The sequence below is a fragment of the Trichosurus vulpecula genome, chromosome 1 (genome assembly GCF_011100635.1).
Source record: "Trichosurus vulpecula isolate mTriVul1 chromosome 1, mTriVul1.pri, whole genome shotgun sequence".
Lineage (NCBI taxonomy): Eukaryota > Metazoa > Chordata > Mammalia > Diprotodontia > Phalangeridae > Trichosurus > Trichosurus vulpecula.
Genome location: NC_050573.1, coordinates 62,008,990 through 62,027,707, shown reverse-complemented (window position 1 = coordinate 62,027,707; position 18,718 = coordinate 62,008,990). Strand labels below are relative to the sequence as shown.

At 49.2% G+C, this 18,718-nt stretch overlaps 1 protein-coding gene across 1 annotated transcript; it reads right to left on the bottom strand.

Annotated features, from left to right (window-relative positions):
* Window positions 1-277: 277 nt before the first annotated feature.
* LOC118843219 (plasmalemma vesicle associated protein) lies at window positions 278-17,285 on the bottom strand. The gene is made up of 6 exons (XM_036750725.1): window positions 16,903-17,285; window positions 11,264-11,360; window positions 8,439-9,142; window positions 7,246-7,303; window positions 6,788-6,869; window positions 278-1,754 (listed from the first exon to the last, which is right to left on the bottom strand). The coding sequence occupies exons 1-6, from the start codon at window positions 17,269-17,271 to the stop codon at window positions 1,748-1,750; spliced, it is 1,317 nt and encodes a 438-aa protein (XP_036606620.1). The 5' UTR covers window positions 17,272-17,285; the 3' UTR covers window positions 278-1,747.
* Between the last annotated feature and the right edge of the window lie 1,433 nt (window positions 17,286-18,718).

Genomic DNA, 18,718 nt, shown 5'->3' with positions numbered 1-18,718 from the left:
GTGCTGGCCCTGAGAACTGCTCCCCCTGGGGTGACTCATTCTGCCCCACTTCCCACCTGGCCCTAAGTCCCGAGATCCCTTGCTCCTGGCTGCCCAGGGATAGGCCTGGGTATAACCACAGTCCCTAAACCTCAGGGCTGGCCCCATCACCACCCACTCGTGGGTGGACAACGCCATCTTGGCTGGGGGGTCTTGGGTGCAGGAGTGTATTGATCACTGATTCTAGTCAGTCAGGGACAGTGGCTACCCCAGAAAAGATGATTGAAGCTGGCATTTTGGGTTGAATTATCCTTTATTAGGGACTTCCAGTTGGAACCAGAGCATCACAGCATGAGGAAAAGAGGGGCCTTCTGTCTTCCCACTCCCCAGCTCAGACCTGAGCATTCACAGACAGTCAGAGAACCCTTTACCCGCCACCACCCAGGCCTTCCCCCCAGAATCTGGAGCCCCTGGTGGGAATGCTCAATAGGGATTCTAGGTTCAGGGCACTGGGAAGGTCAGCACCGAGAACGGGAGTTCCCCAAGGAGGCTTGGTCAGCACTAGGGCTGGGGGATAAGCTTCTGGTAGTAGGGGTAATGGCCTTGACCCCCAGTGGCAGGACAGGGCAGTGCCAGGGGTAGGATGGGGCAGAATATAATATTAGCGGGGTAGTACGGGCACAGGATCAGAATCATTGGACTTAGAAATGAACAAGACCTTCAGAACCACCCATTCTAAGCCCCTCATTTTTCGGATGAGGTCCAGAGAGGTGAGGCCATGGTGACGCAGGAAGAGTCAGAATTCGAATTCCAGGTTCTTGGATTCCAAATACCCTGCATCACCTAGGCCTTTTTCCAGCTCACTCCTGGGCCAAGCTACATGAACCAGGCAGAGGAGATCCAGGGCTGGGCTTTGCCCTGCAAAGACCTTGCCTTTGATTTCTGAGAAAAACACCCTGTCCCCCGTTCTCCCCCCAGCCCCAGAGGCTTTTGGGAAACTCTAGGGAGAGGGGGAAGGATAGGAATTCCCCTGGGAGCCAGAGATTAAGCTTTTCCTGCTCTTATCTTTCCTCAGTTTGGGGCCTTGTGAAGCTATGATGTGTTAGCTAATGGAGATAACAGATAATAAAGATAAGGGAGGACAGCAGCTGCTTAGATACATTAATCATGTGATAAAAGTGCTCAGAGAGACTGGGCTGAGCCCATAGGACAAGAGCGAGCTCGAGCCCCTGGAGATCAGGAGCAAACAGGGCACCCTGGGGGGACAGGGAGGAAAGAGAAGATGTAGTACATGTTTCCCTCTCCCCCGGCTGGGGCTCATCTAGCACCCGTGGACACATTTATTGAGCACGCACAGAATCCCCCCTACCATCATCCCAGGCCCAGGGTCTTGTCTCCCATCCATGAGAGACCAGAGCCCCCAGATGGGCCCAGAGTGGATCCTGCGGTCTGAGGGTGCCTGTATGCAAGGCCTGTGTGTTTCTGTGGGTGTGCATGCATTTGTACATGAGTATGCATCTGCACAAATATGTCTGGGAGTGGGGACAGGGATGTGCAAGGAGGGGAGTGTCTCAGTGTGAGGATTGGCTAGAGGGGTGTGTGTCTAAGTGTTCATATGTGCCAGAGTATATATGTGTATTGGGGGAGAGGGGTGTGGCGCAGGGGTATAACATCTGGTGGGCATCACGGTTGGTCGAGCATGGCTTCCTCTCCAGACTGCGTCATCAGATCCCGCTGCCGCCATCACTGTGTCACGGTGGACGCTCCCTCAGCCGCTGCAGAGGCAGTGGGATTGAGTGTTGGGGGGGGGTGAGAATAGACTGACAGTGAGCCCCACAGACGTCACACACCAACCCCTACCCCCCGACCCCGGCTCCCTTGGGCCTACGTGCCTGGCGTCCAGCAGGCAAGGGCCTTCCTTTCAGACCCCAGGCAGGAAGTCTGGCAATGGTTGTGTTTTTCTAAGTGGCTGCCTCTGTTGCTCCTTTTGCCTTCTCTCCATTGTCAGCCCTTCCTTTGGGGGAGGGCAGAGGAGGGGGAAAGAGAGGGAAGGCTGGAAACCCTGGGCCTCTAGCCTCTCCCCTGCCCTGACCAGTCTAGGCTGTGCCTTCTCTCCAAAAATCACTGGACTTGGAATCAGAAAATGTGGACTCGAACCCAAGTTCTCTGTTACCTTGGGCAATATTTTCTCTCTGGGCCTTGGTGCCCTCATTTGTAAAATGAGAGCTTTTGTCTAGATCAAAACTTCTTAGCCTGGGGTCCACGAACTTAAAAAAATTTTTTTTTGATAATTATTTCACTAAAAATCCTATTGTAATCCTCTATCTTTTATTTTATACATTTAAAAATATCATTCTGATTGCCAAAGGGGTCTATCTCTCTCTCTCTCTCTCTCTCTCTCTCTCTCTCTCACACACACACACACACACACACACACACACACACACACACACACACGTTAAGTCCCCTTGACCTGGATGGTCCAGATCCAAATGCCATCTTTCCCCGACCCACTGCTGACTCTCACCTTTCTTCAGACACAGTACCACTCATGTCTCCCTTGATATATAGTGAGCTTCAAAAGTAGTCACAGCACTGAATGATAGAAGTAAGCTTAGAGACAACCAATCTAATTCCCTTTACTTTACAGAAAAAGCAACTGAAGTAGAGAGAGGTGAGGGTGCTTGCTCACATCCTACAGCTAAAAAGTAAAAGATACTGGCTTTGAGCCTAGCTGTCCTGGGTTCAAATCCATTGCCTTCATCAGCCTCTAGTGATGCCTGGCTTCCCAAAGCTCTTCATCTCCCACCTCCTACAAGAAGTCTTCCCTGATTTCAAAGCCTTCATGTGGCTCCCCTTCTTCAAAGTTCTATAGCTGTCATGGTCAGCGCCCCACCCCACCCCCATCCTTTGAATGTTCTTCCCCTGTCTTCCAGACCCCTTTCCCTCCCCTCCCTGGCCTGTTGAAATCTTCCTGGCCCAGCTCAGTTACCACCTCCTCCAGAGAGCTTTAGTCGATCAACCTCCCCTGAAATCTGGAAAAGAATCCTTCGCTGATCCCAGAGCACTTTTTACTCTTCTTACGTCTTTGGCAATACTAACTTGTATTATCTGCATACATATTTTGTCCCTGCCTCTCTACCTTCCCCTCATCCCCCAGTGTAAGTTCCATAAGGCCTATGATTATGTCTTAATTATCTCTTAATCCCTTACTCTCAGACCCCAGTCCAAGGCTCTGCACAGAGTAGGCCCTTTATAAATGTCTATGGATGAGTCTTACCATGCCTATACTTGTAAGAGCTAATGCACAAGAGGACTGGGAAGAAAAGAAACTCTGGTCCTGGGATTTGGAACTGGAAGGAGTCTGGATCTAGAGTGTGGAAGGTATTGACCAAGATCACAAAGTTAGTAAGAACAGGTCCAGGTTTCGAATGGCTTCTCTGCTCCTAGGGCACTACATCCCAGCTACAGCCCTATAACAAGACAGTGTTCACGGACGTTCGGAGAAGGGCGAGGCCACCCTGGAGTATCTGCGGAAGGCTTTCTGGTGCAGGTACAATGTGAGTGGACCCTGAAGGATGGTTCTGAGCTGGGAGAGAACACAGAACACAGAATCTTAGAACTGGGAGGGCCCTTACAACCCAGAACGTTAGAGCTGGGGAAGCCTTTGGAACATAGAATCTTAGAACAAGAGGGCCCTTAGAACCCAGAATGTTAGAGCTGGAAATGCCTTTAGAACACAGAATCTTAGAACTGGGAGGGCCCTTAGAACCCAGAATGTCAGAGCTGGGGAAGCCTTTAGAACATAGAATCTTAGAACTGGGAGGGCCCTTAAAACCCAGAATGTCAGAGCTGGGCAAGCCTTTAGAACATAGAATCTTAGAACTGAGAGGGCCCTTAGAACACAGGAACATCAAAACCGGGGGGAACTTTAGAGATCATATGGTCCAGCCCCTTATTTTTCGTCGGAGGAAAGTAAAACAGAGATGAGGAGGAACTTGCCTGATATCCCACAGCCAGTCAGTGGTAACAACATCACAAGAACCCAGTGTCCTGGTTCCTAGTCCAGTAAGGCCCTTGTTTTGAGAAGAGAGTGGATTTTATAGAGAAGACCCAAGTGGAAGAAAGCAGGATGGAGAGAGTGGGGAGCAGCAGGCTCACGGTGTGTGTGAACTCTGGTCCTGAGGGTCAGGGAGGGAGAATGGAGAGTGAGACCAGGATGGGAGGATGAGGAGCTGGAGAAACAAGGGCCTCAGAGGCCTGGGAGAAGCAGACTGAGGGTGTCTCATCTGGAACAGGCGAGAACTTGGAACAAGAGCTGTATAGCCTTGAGGCTTTGAGCTCAGCGATCCAAGTTTGGCTGGGCCCAAGGATGCCTCATCGGGCTTCTAGGAATGTAAATATGAGAATGTCCAGCTCCCCAAGGGCTGAGAGGAGCAACCAGGTCAGAGTAGGGTCAGACCAAGACTTTCAGGCTGGAGGAGACTCTAAGAGAGATAGCCTGGGCTCATGGCCACAGCCAGCCTTGGCACCTTGGCCTAAGTGGGCCCAAAGGGGGGAAGCACCTTACTAGACAGGGTGCCTCACTCCTGAAGGGAGAGACAAGGAAGAGGTAAGGGCACAGGAAGAGCTGTCGTCTTTCAGCCATTTCTCAGTCACCTTTCACTCTTCATGACCCCGTTTGGGGTTTTCTTGGCAAACATACTGCAGTGCTTTGTCATTTCCTTCTCCTGTTCATTTTACGAATGAAACAACTGAGGAAAATAGGGTTAAGTGACTTGCCCAAGGTTACACAGCTAGGAAGTACCTGAGGCTGGATTTGAACTCAGGAAGATGAGTCCTCCTGACTCTAGGCCCTCCATTCTATCCACTGTACTACCCAGCTGCCCGAGGGGAAAATTAGGGGTAGTCTAAAGACCCCAGGTAGCAAGCAGTTGAGGATCCCAAATACTTACTTGGCTCCAAGGCCTGGCATTCAGCCATGTCCTTGAATCAGCCCTTCCCCTGACACAAAATGCTTCTTTCCTCTGACAAACTGCCAAGCCCAGGAGCTGACTTTGTGAACATCGGCACACCAGTTCAACTGTGGTGATTCACTAGGCCACTGATGCCACTTCCCAGTTTGTTTGGGGAGCCAGGTTCTGACATGGGGCCTTTGTGGCCTAAAGCCAGACCTTGGCTCCTGGCCTCCACTGTCCCTTCCTCTGGTACCGCCCAAGGACCCCTGGGGCCTACCATCTTGGAAACATGCTGCCCCCAGCCTAGTTTACTTTTGTCCCTATAAGGCCCTGGGATCTTCAATCCATTGTCTTGAGGAAACAAACATACATCATTGTAGTGGGTGGGGCAATCTCAATACAAATGCTACCAATTGGCTTTTAGAAGGATAGGTACAAAGCTTAGTAATAACCCAGTCTTGTCCAGTTCCAGAATCGGAGGATCTTTAAAGGGCACCTCCTCCAACATCCTGCCCACCCCACAGAGGAATCCCCTTGAAAGTATTCTCTGACTAAATGTCTTCTTGCCTCGGCTTAAACTCCTATCACCTTCAGTGACGAGGACCTCACTACTCCAAGAAGTAGCCATTCCATTCACGGATAACTTCTAAAAGTGGCCTCCCAGCAACTTCTAACCTCTGGTCCCAGTTCTACCCTCGCAGGCCACACAGAACGAGCTTGTCCAGAGTAAGAGAGCCAGCTTAAATCCCACCCTCTGCAAGAGGCCTTTCCTGGTCTCCCCTCCACTGCTCCTGCCTTTCCTCTGAGATAACCTCCCATCTGCTCTGCGTCGCGGATCTTGTTCGGTCCTCGTATGCACTCGGTTATTTACTTGTTGCCTCTCATGTTGGAATGTGAGCTCTCTGAGGGCAGGGACCAAGTTTTTGCCTTTTTTTGTATCCCCAGCGCTTAGCTCAGTGCCCCCAGAGTAAGGGGACCAGTAATAGTAACACCCATTTCCACAGTTCTTTAAGCCTTACAAAGTGCTTTTCTCATACTCCCATGAGGTAGAAGCCTTCCTTTTTTTCAGATGGAGAAAACAAAGGCTTAAAGGCTTTCTCAAGCAAGAAGCATCGGGCTTAGGGTTGGAACCCAGCTTTCCTGACTCTGAAGACCGCCATCTTTCACACTTCCACATGGCTGGAAGATCTGCTTTCAAAGCCCCACTGTCTCTGTTTGTCTTACCTGCGGGTGAACAGTCTATTCCTGTGGAAGACCTATGTAGGAAAGTATCTTTCGGTTGCATAAAAACACACACTATCAGGCCCATGGCTTACCATAAGGATAAGTTGCACTGATGGAACATTTTAAGGTTTGTAATGGCCTTGTGAGTGATGATTCGTCATTTCTAAATCTAGAGCTAAAAGGAATCCTTGAGTCCAGAATGTTCATTTTTCAAAAGAAGAAATTGAGACGTTAAGACTTGCCCAGGGTCACACAGCTGGTAAGTGAAATAACTGAGCCCTGTGGTGTTATCCCCATTTTACAGAAGAAGAAACTGAGACTCTGATAGGTTGACATAGCTAGAGAGTGTGGGATTTGAACCTGCAAGTCCTGCCCTCTATCCACTATGTATGACAATGCCACTCCCTCTGCAGAGGCTGACGGGAGAATGGAGTAGGCACAACCCTGAGACCCTCGGATGAGGACCCACATCTGTGAAATGGGAAGAAAGAAGAATCCTTGCCCTGCCCCCCTCCAAGGCTCATCTAGATTATTTCTCTTTGGTTCTGGCTTACAGTTGCATGAACACACAGGTGAGTGTGGGCAGACCCCACCCTGGCCTGAGTGGCTAAGGAATAGTAGCTCACCTGGCTGAGTTTCCAGAAGGCATGTTAGCCTTCTGATAAGTGTCCAAGAGCTTCTTCTTGAATTTTTCTAGGTCTTCAGCATCTGAGGAGGGGAAAAGCAGTAGGGTCAGCCCTGGACATCCTCATAGCCCTACACTAACCTCTTGCCGGGGTGGAGTGGGCTTGGGGAGCAATGGACAAGTGTCTCATCCAAACGGCCTTTAGCATCAATGAGATTTGGGGCCCCAAACTCAAGGCTTCCCACTCCTCCCTAGTTACAGTCCTTCCAGTATTTCTTCCAAGTGTTTCTGGGGGGTTCCCAGAACCTCCAAGGGCTACATTAGACCCTAGAAACTTCCAGGTGGCTTCCTCTTCACTGGAGAGCAGAGATCTGGCATACGCATGCCCTCACAGGGCTAGGGTCAGCATGAAGAAAGTGTCTAAGCCCAAAGGACTCATTCCCTGTCTGACTCACTTACCGATGGGAGCTGGGTTAACAGGTCCAGGGGGTCGAGGGATGGATAGTGAACCCTGGGCCTGTGAAGGTTGCAAGAATACACATGAGTCAGAGAGAGGTTGGTATACTAGAAAGAGTCAGTGGCTCGATTGAACTACCTGGATGATCTTGGCCAAGTCATTTAACCTCCCTGGTCTTCAGCTTCTTCATTGGTCAAATGAAGAATGATCTCTGAGGTCTCTTCCAGCTCTGAGGTCTAGGTCCCCCCAGAACTCAAGTACCCAGACTCTCTCTCTTGGAGTCTCCTCAAATTGGCCCCTTTGCCAACCTCCCAACTAAGGGCCTGAATCTACTTGGGTCTGTCTCTTCAACTCAAGAACAAGAAACTAACTGGGGCTATGGCCCTGGTTCAGCCAGGACGTAGGAACCTGGAGATGTGCACACAAGAAGCTCAGATAGATCGAGAGCCATATGAATGTGAAAATCACGGAGAGCACACACCTAGAAAAGCAATCACAGGCTTGTGTACACACAGTCCTACAGATAACACACACACATGCATGTACAGCACCAGCCCCACTCAAACCCCAATCCCATCCCCAATAGATAAGAATACAACAAGAACTAAGAAGAGACTTTTGAATGAATTAAATCAATGACCGACTGAACGGTCATTGATTTAATTCATTCAATAGGGGAAGGGAACCTGTGATTTCATCGGCAGAAGGAACTCCCTAGTGAAGAACCTCTCTCTACCAGTGCAGATCACCACCTCTTCTGCCATTTGTTTTTTTAGAAAGTTGCCTGAGGCACTGTAAGGTTAAATGACTTGGTTGGGGTCATCCAACCTAATGACCATCCCCAACTTAACCCCCAACCCCTCTCAACTCAGTCCCCTACTTAGCCTCATGACCGTGTCCAACTTAACCCCAGCCCCAACCTCATCCCTCTCTCAATGCAATCCCCTACCCAACCTCTTGACCATCATTAACTTAGCTTCCAACCCCAACTTCATCCTTCTCTCAACCCTAACCCAACCCAATCCCCTACCCATCCTCTTGACCATCTTCAACTTTAACCCCAGCCTCGACCTTCTCTTCCTCCTTGTCCTCCTCATACCTATTCCCAGCTCCAAACTTATCAGTCACTCTGGCCCTAACGAGCTCCTGATTCCCCCTCTCCAGCACCAGCTGCCTCCCCAGGCCCAGCCTTCACCTTGGTCCTGATGCAGGTTTCCAGGGTAGACTTGTTGATGTCCAGCTGCCCCTTGACCAAGATCAGCTCCTTCTTCTTCTCCTCTAATTCCTTGATCAAGGCCTCCTTCTCCTTCTGCAGGGCGGCCTTCTCTTCCAAGGCTAGCCGAGATTGTTTGACACAGTCTTCATGGATTTTCTGCAGCCTCTCCTGGGTCTCCTTAACAACCTTCTCCTTCTCCTCTTTGCAGGCCGCCAAGCTCTTCTCACTGGCCTGCTTCTGACGCTTCAGCTCAGTGTTTTCTCGTACCACCTGCTCAATGCCTGTCTTCAGTTCTCTGGCCAGGCTCTCGGACCTCTCATACATAATCCTGGGCAGTTCCCTGCAGCGATGGACCACTCTCTCAGCCTCCGGATTCAGGTAAATCAAGGAAATGCTCTCCAAGGGCTTGTACAGGAGGGATTCCCTCCATATCTGCTCCAGCTTGGTGGCAAGCTTCTCCTTGTCCAGTCCAACACACAGGTCTCGTTCACGCTGGAGCTCGCTGACTACCAGCTGGTGCTCACCAAAGTTCCGCATCTTCTCCTCACTGCAGACTTTGATCTGGGCCTCAGCCGCCGCCTTGGCTGCCATCAGGACCTCCTTGTCCTTGTTACAGATCATCTTCAGGGCCTCCTGCTGCACCTGGGCTGCTCTGCCCTTCTCTTCAAGGGTTTGGACCTGGGCTGTGAGGGTAGAGGGTGGAAGCAATGGATAGACTCTGAAAGATAGTCCCTTGGACTTCCCCCATCAGAGGGCTTCTTAACATGAGATCTAGGAACTTGGTTTTAAAATTATTATTACTATTTTTTGAAATATGATGATGATTGAATTTCAGTAGGATTTGTTTCCTTTTTCATCCTCTCATTTTATGCAATTAAGAACATTATTCTGAGACGAGATCCATGGATTTTACTAGACCACAGAAGGAATCCATGAAACAAAAAGAGGTTTAACACCTCTGCCCCATCTTGAAGCTGGTGGTAATATCCCCCAAGAACCAAAGTGTGGTCTATCAGGGCTGGGTAGGTGGAAAGGGAGATAGAGCAGCAGATGGGATATGGGAGACAGTCACTTAAAGACCACAGATGATAAACTTGGAGTTGAAAGTGGCTTAGAGACCATCTAGTCTGACTCCTTCCTTTTAGAAATGAGGAAACTGAGGCCCAAAGAAATTAAGTGACTTGCCCAAGGTCACTAGGTAGCAGAGTTGGGATTTGAACTCGGTTCCTCTGGCTCTAAAATTGGCACTCATTCCACTCTAAGAACATTCCCTCCTTTGTACTGATGCAGCATCTTATGACTGGTCACATTTTAGTTAGGAGGAAAGGAGTGGGGGAAAGGGGCATTCATGTCCTATCCATCCAAGACACGTAGATGAATGGCCATGTAGACAAGAGTCGCTTTGGGTGATCCCACCATTCACTCCCTCCAAAAAGTTGGTGAAAGGTGTCCAGGAACTGTTACATCAGAGATGGGATTGAACAGAGATGGCAGGAAGCAGAAAGCAAGAGGAATTGAGTTAGAAACAGATGGGTGGGAAGAGAGAAGTCTCAAGCAGGGTTTCTTGGGGTTGATGACTCCCAACCCCTGGCCGTTGACCTGCGACCCGGGCTCTCATCTAGTACAATGGCTACCTAAAGCAGGAATTTCCTGTCTCCTCCCTCCCCCCCTTTCCCCTGCTCTCCTCTGCTTTCTGCTCTTCTCTCCCTTTCTCCCTTGTCAACCCCATTAACTCCCAACATATCAATCACCCCACTCTCTACAGGTGATTCCCACTGCCCTATTTCTAGCACTGATCCCCCACCTGATATCCTGCCTCTGACAGTCAGCTGGACACTCCCCAGCCCCTCAAGCTCACCAAGGCTCTGGCAAATGGTAATCCAGGCCCGGAAAAAGACCTTCAGTGAAGGAAGAGCCCACCTTCCCCATAGCATCATGGGATGGTTGTGTTTGCTAAGAGTCATAGCATCTGAGAGCTGACCTGACCTGAGCAGGATTCCCCTTTACAGCTTCTTGGCTCCCACAACACTAGTGTTCCTCCATCTCTGACCATTTAGATTTGGAAGGGATCTTGGAGACTGAGTCCACCAAGCCATTTCCTGGCCTAGCCAGGAGAAGGGACTCCTTAAGGCTGGAGAGTTACTGACGGAGCTGGAATTTGAACCCAGGATTGGAATCCTAACCGCCTCCTTCTCCCATCCAGGGCAGGGCTGGGGGGCGGGGGGGTTCTGACCCGGTATAACAACATCATGATATCGTGACTAGAGTCATTTCCTGTGGGTAACAGGGCTCATTTCCTTCCCTCCCCATCATCACGTCCTTTCAGCTCTGCTATCCCTAGCCCCAGGTGAAAACATCCTGGTCATAGCTTTATTCCACACTCTACATGGGGGCGTCCCCCAAAGACCTGTCCTTTCGCCACTAGCAGAGTGACTCTGAGCAAGTCAGTCACCCTCTCTTTGCCTCAGTTTCCTTATCTGTAACATAAGGGGGCTAGATTAGATGGCCTCTGAGGTCTTTCCTTTGATGATCTCATTCACCTCCCCTCCCCACCCCAGGGCTTCAATTATCCCTTTTTCTGATCTGTATCTACAGCTCTGATCTCCAGCCCTGTCTCTGATTTGGTCTTTCAAAATCACCATATCCCAATCCTGCCTCTCTCCCCTCTTCCCATCCCTCCTCCCATCCCTCTATGCTCCTTCCATCCTCCTCCCATGCCTCCTCCCTCCTCCCCTCCCTTCCTCCCATCCCCCTCCCCTCCTCCCATTACTCCTCCCTCTCCCATCCCTCTCCCCTCCTCCAACCTGTGTAGTTCTTCGAGGTTTCTTCGAGCTTTTGTTGACAGAGTTCTAAACTCTTCACAATGGCGATCATGTATCTCACCTCATTGTTGTGCTGAACCTGGGAAAAGGAAGGCACTGGCTCAGATCAGGGTGGGCATTCAGAGGCATTCAGTCTCCCCCAGATCCCTCAAATACAACAAAAACTGGGAGTGGGGATTGATGACAATAATAGCTGACATTTCGACAACCCGTGAAAGGTTTGCAAAGCACTTTGCACAAGTTAACACATTTGATTCTCACCCTGTGAAGGCATAGTGTCGATATTTTTAATTCCACTTTGTTAGATAAGGAAACTGAAGCTCGAGTTGGTGAAGTAACTTGACCAATGGTGGAGCCAAGATTTGAACCCAGATCCTTTTCACGATACCATGTTGTTCCCCTGGTGTATAATTTCAGGGTGAATAATAAAGGATTGTTGAATTGTGATGAAATAGAAGGAACAAAGTTAGTGAGAAGTATGGTATGCGGGAAGTGCTTTGAATCTGGAGTAAGACCTGGGTTCAGATCTTGACTCTGCTATATTATCTTGAGCAAGTCTTTCCTCTCTCTGGGTCTCAGTTTCCTCATTTGTAAAATAGGGAGGTGGACCTAGATGGTTTGAGCTTCTTTCCAATTCTACATCCTATGATCTTATAAATCTGAGAGGATTATTACAGTTAAAAAGCGATCTATAGTTCAGCCTGGTCCTTAAAAGTTTGTTCTCTTCATAAATGACTTTAACTAATATTATTTCTATATAAACAAATCATATTGTTAGGTGCCCCCACTCTCGCCTTCTTGCTTGTTTCTCCAATATCAATGATAAGTTTTTCCTGAGGCTACATAATTTGTCATCAGACTTTCCTATATACTCTGATGTTATTAATGTCCTATGTATATGTATATATATGTATATACATATGTGTGTATATATACACGTTTATATATGTGTGTGTATATATACACATATGTGTGTATATATGCATATATGTACATATATACATTATATATATACACATGCGTAGATATAGATATAGATATATAGATATAAAAGACCTAGCATTTCTATATAGCTTTGAGGTTTGCAAAGTTCTTTCCATATGATCTTCGTTTGACCTCATCACAATCGTGGGAGGTAGGTGCCATTATTTTCTCCATCTTGTTGTTCAGTCCTGTCTGACTCTTCATGACTCCTTTGGGTTGGTTTTTTTTTTCTTTTTTTGGCAAAGACACTGGCGTGGTTTGTCATTTTCTTTCCCAGCTCATTTTACAGATGAGAAAACTGAGGCAAACAGGGTGAAGTGACTTGCCCAGGGTCTCACAGCTAGTGAGGGCTGAGGCCAGATTTGAACTTAGGAAGATGAGCCTTCCTCACTCCAGGCCTGGTGCTTTATCTGCTACAGCGCCACCTATCTGCCCTATCTCCATTTTACAGATGAGGAACCTGAATCTGGCAGAGGTTAAGTAATTTGCTCCTGGTCAAGCAGCTAATAAGTGTCTGAAGATGGATTAAAACTTTGCCACAATTAAAAACAGAAAGGTCCAGGACCTTACTTCCTAAAGACTAATAGTGCATTGTTCTCAGTATCCCCAACCATAATCCAGGGCTGAAGAGCTCTGGGTTCTTCCATGTCTCCCCCCTGCTGAGTCTGCAAATCCCTTGAACTCATGCATCCTCAATCTGTACTGGGTATCCTGGGGGATGCAGCACCCCTAGCCTAGGAGGCTGAGGCCCTGAGCACAGAAGAGGCAATGCCAGGATGGGGAGAAGTCCGGATCTGGGGCCCGAGCCGAGGGGAAAGAATAATTCTGTTCCCCATTGCACCTCCAGATGCTCCATGTTGGGCCTCTAGACCTCCTGCCCTGGGAAGAAGGCATGGCCCTGCTGTCTCAGAGACTCCATCTCTAGCACCCAGCTTGGTGCATCCCTCAGAGCTTCCCAGACTCTGGGAAGCTTTACTCTTGTCCTCCTCTCACCTCCATTCTCCATCACCCTCCCTTTAGGCTCGTTCAGGCGGTCTCCCAGTTTTAAATTCTACAAAATGGTTGCCCTCACCCACAAGCCTCCTTGACCAATTCCAATGTGGCACTTGTAAATTTTGTAATAATGTAAATGTTGGGTGGAGAGTGGCAGAGGGAAGGTTGTGATCCTGGGTTTCTTCCATTTTGCAAACATCAAGGACAGCTGAACCTTTGTGTTTGTGGCACTCGCTGCCCAAGAGAATGTGCTTGGTGAGCTTGACAAGAGATAAAAAAAAAATCGGGAGAATCTAAACCACCTCCTGAGGACACTCCCTGAAATTTCCCCTCCTTCCCATTGACCTGCAAAGTTACAGAAGGGATCCTCAGGAAGTCCCCAGTCTGAAGGAGAGACAGTCCCAGTCCCAAGGAAGCCCTTAGTGTGAGGGGAAGACATGGCTTTCAATCTGGAAGGGCAGACAGAGCCCCCAACCTTAGGATGCTCCCAGTGAGAGGGGTGCATGGGCTTGTCAGAGGGGAAGATAATGCTGCCCTCAGGGAGGACCCCCCCAGACAGAGGGGTAAACAGCATTGCACTCATTGAACCCCCGGTCTGAGAGGTAAACAGCCCTGGCACCAGGGAGCTGAGGAACCCCGCCCTCGCCCAGTCTGAGGAGGCTATAACCCAGGGGGCCCTGGCATAGAGGAGGAGCCACGGCCCCCACCCTTAGTGAGTCCGGAGTCTGAGAAGGAAACATGGCTTCTGTTCTCAGAGAGCCCCCATACCGAGGAGGGAAAGGACAGACACACACAGAAGAAGGACATCTGGGCGGCTTCCTGTGTCTGAAATGGAGGGTGGGGGGAGGCTGGGATGAGCAGGGATTCGGAGGGGGGTGGGGCGGTGCAGCCATCCTAAGTAAGGCCTCATTCTAGTACTGACCTAGAGCCTCTGGGGAGGCCTGGCTCTCAGATATCTCTTAGTTCCTGCTGGTTTCCTGATGGAGAAACTGAGGCTGGTACAATGGATGTTTCCTAAGTGCTCTCTTCCCCCCACTGGGCTCCACCCAGAGAGACTTCCTGAGCTCCCAGCCCTCCCTCCTACAGCCCCCCCTCCCCAAGCTGGGCACAGGCTCCCAGAAATGAGAAAAAGAGCAAAAAGGAGGCGAGGTCGCTCCCAGCTCTTGTTATTATGGCCGTAATCACCAGGTCTTTAATGCGGCCAGAGGGCAGGGACTGGCTCATTTTTTCTCTGTATCCTGTAGTGCCTGGCACAGAGGCTTTAATAAATGATTGCCGAATTAGATTGAAACTTCCTCCCGCTTGTTACCATCCCCCTTTTACAGATTAGGAAACTGAGGCCCAGAGCACCTAGTCACCTAGCCATCTACAATGCTAGAGCCAATATTTGAAGCCGGGTCTTCAGAGTCCATGACCCTTACCCTGCATCATTAGCCTGCCACGATTATATTGAGCCATATAATGACAATAACAATAAATTATCACAGACAAGGGGCCTGCAGCGCTTTACAGTCTGCAAAGCAGAAAGGCAATGGGTTGGCATGGATAGAGTGCTGGACTTTGAGTCACGAGCACCTGGGTTCAAATCCTGCCTCAGATCTAGACCATCTGTGCGACCCTGGACAAATCACTTAACCTTTTTGAGCTTCAGTTTCCTCGTTTGTAAAATGAGGATAATAATATTTATGTGCTCTAAGGGGCCTCAGAACAGAGACTGCCAGAGTGGGGAGAGAGCTCAAAACATAAAATATAGACTGTCAGAGCCGGGTGGTGGAGGCCTTAGAATAGGGAATGTCAGAGCTGGGAGGGCCCTTAGAACACAAAGTGTCAGAGTTGGGGGGCCCTTAGAACACAAAGTGTCAGAGTTGGGGGGCCCTTAGAACACAAAGTATCAGAGTTGGGGGCCCCTTAGAACACAAATTGTCAGAGTTTGGGTGGACCCCTAGAACACAAAGTGTTAGAGTTGGGGGGGGGCCTTAGAACACAAAGTGTTAGAGTTGGGGGGGCCCTTAGAACACAAAGGGTCAGAGCTGGGAGGGCCCTTAAAACACAAAGTGTCAGAGTTGTGGGAGCCTTAGAACGTAGACGACAGAATATCAGATAGAAGAGATCTTAGAACATAGAATGTCAGAGCTTAAAGGTCCCTTAGAACAGAGAACATAGAGCGTCAGAGCTGGAAGGGCCCTTAGAACATAGAAGATAGGACCTGAGAGCTGGAAGAGACCTTAGAACACAGAAGGTCAGAATGGAAGGGCCCTTAGAATGCAGGACAATACCTTACAGGATTATGGGAGGCACAGGTGAGATAAACTTGGCAAGGTATTTTATAAATCTTAAAGCACTCTGTGTCAGCTAGGATCATTAAACACACTTCCCTGGGAATTAAATGGTGCAAGAGTGTTGTTTTCTACATTTTCCAGGTAAGGCAGCCAAGTCTCGGATGGAAGAAATACTCTGTCCCAGGTGAGCAGCCTTGTAGTGCAGAGGCTCCACAGCCAATTTGGAGTCAGGAAGGCCTGGGCTCTGATTCTTTCAGACACTCACTAGCTATGTGCTCCAGAGCAAGCTCACTGGGCCTCAGTTTCTTCATATGTCAAATGAGGGAGTGGGCCTCAATAACCTCCTTGGTGCCTTCCAGCTCTAAATGTATGATCCTATTATCAAAAGCCACAAAGGAAGGGAGGAGGCTGACGAATATCCCTAGCCAAGGATGGGTAAACACGGCCACCTCTCTGTACCCCGAACCCCAGCCAACCTCTGGGTATGTGACTGCTTGAGTGCGGGTCTGCTGCAAAAAAGTTTCAATGGGCTGCAACTTGTTCGAGAGAGACCCTTTGTTGATGTGTGTAGCCCTGTGTGTGTGATACTGAGTGGTTGAAGACAGTGGAAGAATATGGAAGAAGAAACAGAGTCATGTGCAAGACCGTACATAGGTCTTGGGATAGGAATTCTACCTGTGATGTCATTTTGCAGGGGAAATCCTAGGTGAGGAAAGTCCCTCTTCAACTTGGCATCTTAGAGAATTTTCTGGGGCAAGCAGTTTGCCCAGGGTTGCACAGCCAGTTTGTGTCAGGGATGGGACTTGAGCCCCAGTGGCTTTGAGGCCAATTTCCTACCCCTATGCAATTGTTCTCTCTCATGACCATGAAATAGTCTATGATTGTATGTGTACACCTGTGTGTGCCCACAGAAGAGGAAGTGATTGTGTGATGGGGTATGTGACAGTGTGGGCAGCTGCGTATCGAGTGTGTAAAGACAGCTATGTCTAGGTAACAAAGTAAGCATCTGAATTATCTTGGCTCTGCCACCTACTTCCCTTCTCTGGGCCTCTGTCTCCTCAACAGAAAAATGAGGGGTATGGTCTATTAGGGTAGATGACCTCTGAGATCCCTTTTGACTCCAAATCTATGCTCCTATGTGTGATGGCATGTGTAGGAGACTGCAAAAGACTCTGCATCTTCCTTGGCCTCGCACACATCACCTCCTTAGCTGCCCCAAGCCTAGTAGGTACGTCCCCCTCACCCCAACCAAAGAGGAGTGAAGATGATCCGTGGGTTATCCTGGGCTAGAGTATCACCCATGGCTGTCCCTCCCCTCCCCTCCAGCCCTGGCACCAATTCCTGGGAGTCCAAATGGGCTCTCACCTGCTCCACTTGGCATTGGCGGTAGCTGGAGTTGATGCGGTCCAGGTCCCGCCGGCTGCCCACCAGCAGCTGCATGATGGCTTCTCGGGAGCGGGTGGTGATGTTCAGTTCCTTGGAGAGGTTGGCATTGAGGGCGCCCAGGGACATCAGCTGCCCTGACAGGCTGTCAGCCCGCTTCTCTGTCACCTCCAGGTGAGCCTCTGTGCCAGCATGGGCATTTCCATAGACCATGAACAGCACCAGCCCCAAGATGATGAGGAATTGAATGAGGGAGACGAACAAGAAGAAATACTTCAGGTAGTACCAGCAGCCCCGGTGTTTGGAGCCGCTCACATGGAGCCCCGTCCGTGAGTAGCTGCTTCTGTCCATGGCTGGGGCAGGAGTGTTCTGCCAGGCGCACCAGGCCCTGGGCTCAGAGGGGAAAGGGGGGGGCGGGGCCTCCTGTTGTCCACCTCCCCCCTCCCTCCCTGTAGTCTCTGCTGCCCCATCCTCAGCAGGAGGAGTGTTTATATTGCTTTGCTTAATACTTCCTCCTCCTGGCTCCTTCCTGCCCAGGAGGAAACCGGGTCCTGGGGTTATCATAACAAGCCTGCCCTAGACTTGGGGGAGTGGTAGCTAAGGGCTCAGGGGAGTTAGCTAGAGTGGGGGCAGCACCCCTGACTGGGGTAAGACAGGACCTTCTGGCCTGTTGGAGACATGCCCGTCATGCCTATATCTCCCACCAGTTTGCTGAGTGTGAAACTCACAGCAAACGGAAGACTTGTAAGGGACCTTAGACCATAGACCAAGCTAGGAGGAGCTTTAGAATGTAGAACACAGAATATCAGGCTTAGCAGGGTGGGGGTGGGGGAGACACCTTAGAACAAAGAATGTCTGACTTGGAGGGACTTTAGATCATGGAATGTCAGAGTTGGAAGGGCCCTTAGAACACAGAATGTCAGACTTGGAGGGACCTTAGACTGAACTGAGAGGTGCCTTAGGACACAGAACACGGAATACTAGGCTTGGGGGAACATAGAATGTGAGACTGGGAGAGGGAACCTTATATCATAATATGCCTGACTTGGGAAGACCTCAGAAGAGAGAATGGCAGAGCTGAAGGGACCTGAGAACACAAGATGTCAGATTTGGAGGAACTTTAGAACCCAGAATGTCAAAGTTGGTGGGGCTCTTAGAACATAAAAAGTCATTCCTGGAAGACACCATAGAATATAGAATGTAGAATGTCAAAGTTGGTAGAGATCGTAGAATTTAGAACAGAATTGGAGGGGCCCTTAGAATCTTTTTAAAAAATTAATTAATTAATTTTACTTTTCAACATTTGCTTTTATAAGATTTTAAGTTCTAAATTTTTCCACTCCTTCCCCTCCTCTTTCCCCAAGACTGCATGCAATCTGATATAGGCTCTACATGTACAATAATATTAAACGTATTCCCATATTAGTCATGTTATGAAAGAAGAATCAGAACCAATGGGAAAAACCATCAAAAAGAAAAAAACGAAAGAGAAAATAGTTTGCTTCAGTCTGCATTCAGACGCCATAGTTCTTTCTCTGAATGTGGATAAGTATTTTCTATCATGAGTCTTTTGGAATTGTCTTAGATGGTTATATTGCTGAGAAGAGCTAAGTCTATCAAAGGTGGTTATTAATGTTGCTGCTACTGTGTATAACATTTTGGTTCTGCTCACTTCACTCAGCATCAGTTCATGTAAATCTTTCTAGCTTTCTCCGAAGTCTGCCTGCTCCTCATTTTTTAAGAAACAACAGTATTCCATTACGTTCATATACCACAACTTGTTCATCCAATCCCCAAT

Excerpts from the sequence above, each read along its gene's own strand:
- LOC118843219 (XM_036750725.1), bottom strand. The coding sequence starts at position 17,271 with ATGGACAGAAGCAGCTACTCACGGACGGGGCTCCATGTGAGCGGCTCC. Across the intron at positions 11,361-16,902 it reads GCCAATGCCAAGTGGAGCAG|GTTCAGCACAACAATGAGGT; the intron begins GTGAGAGCCCAT and ends TCCTTTTCCCAG. Across the intron at positions 6,870-7,245 it reads TGTTAACCCAGCTCCCATCG|ATGCTGAAGACCTAGAAAAA; the intron begins GTAAGTGAGTCA and ends TCCCCTCCTCAG.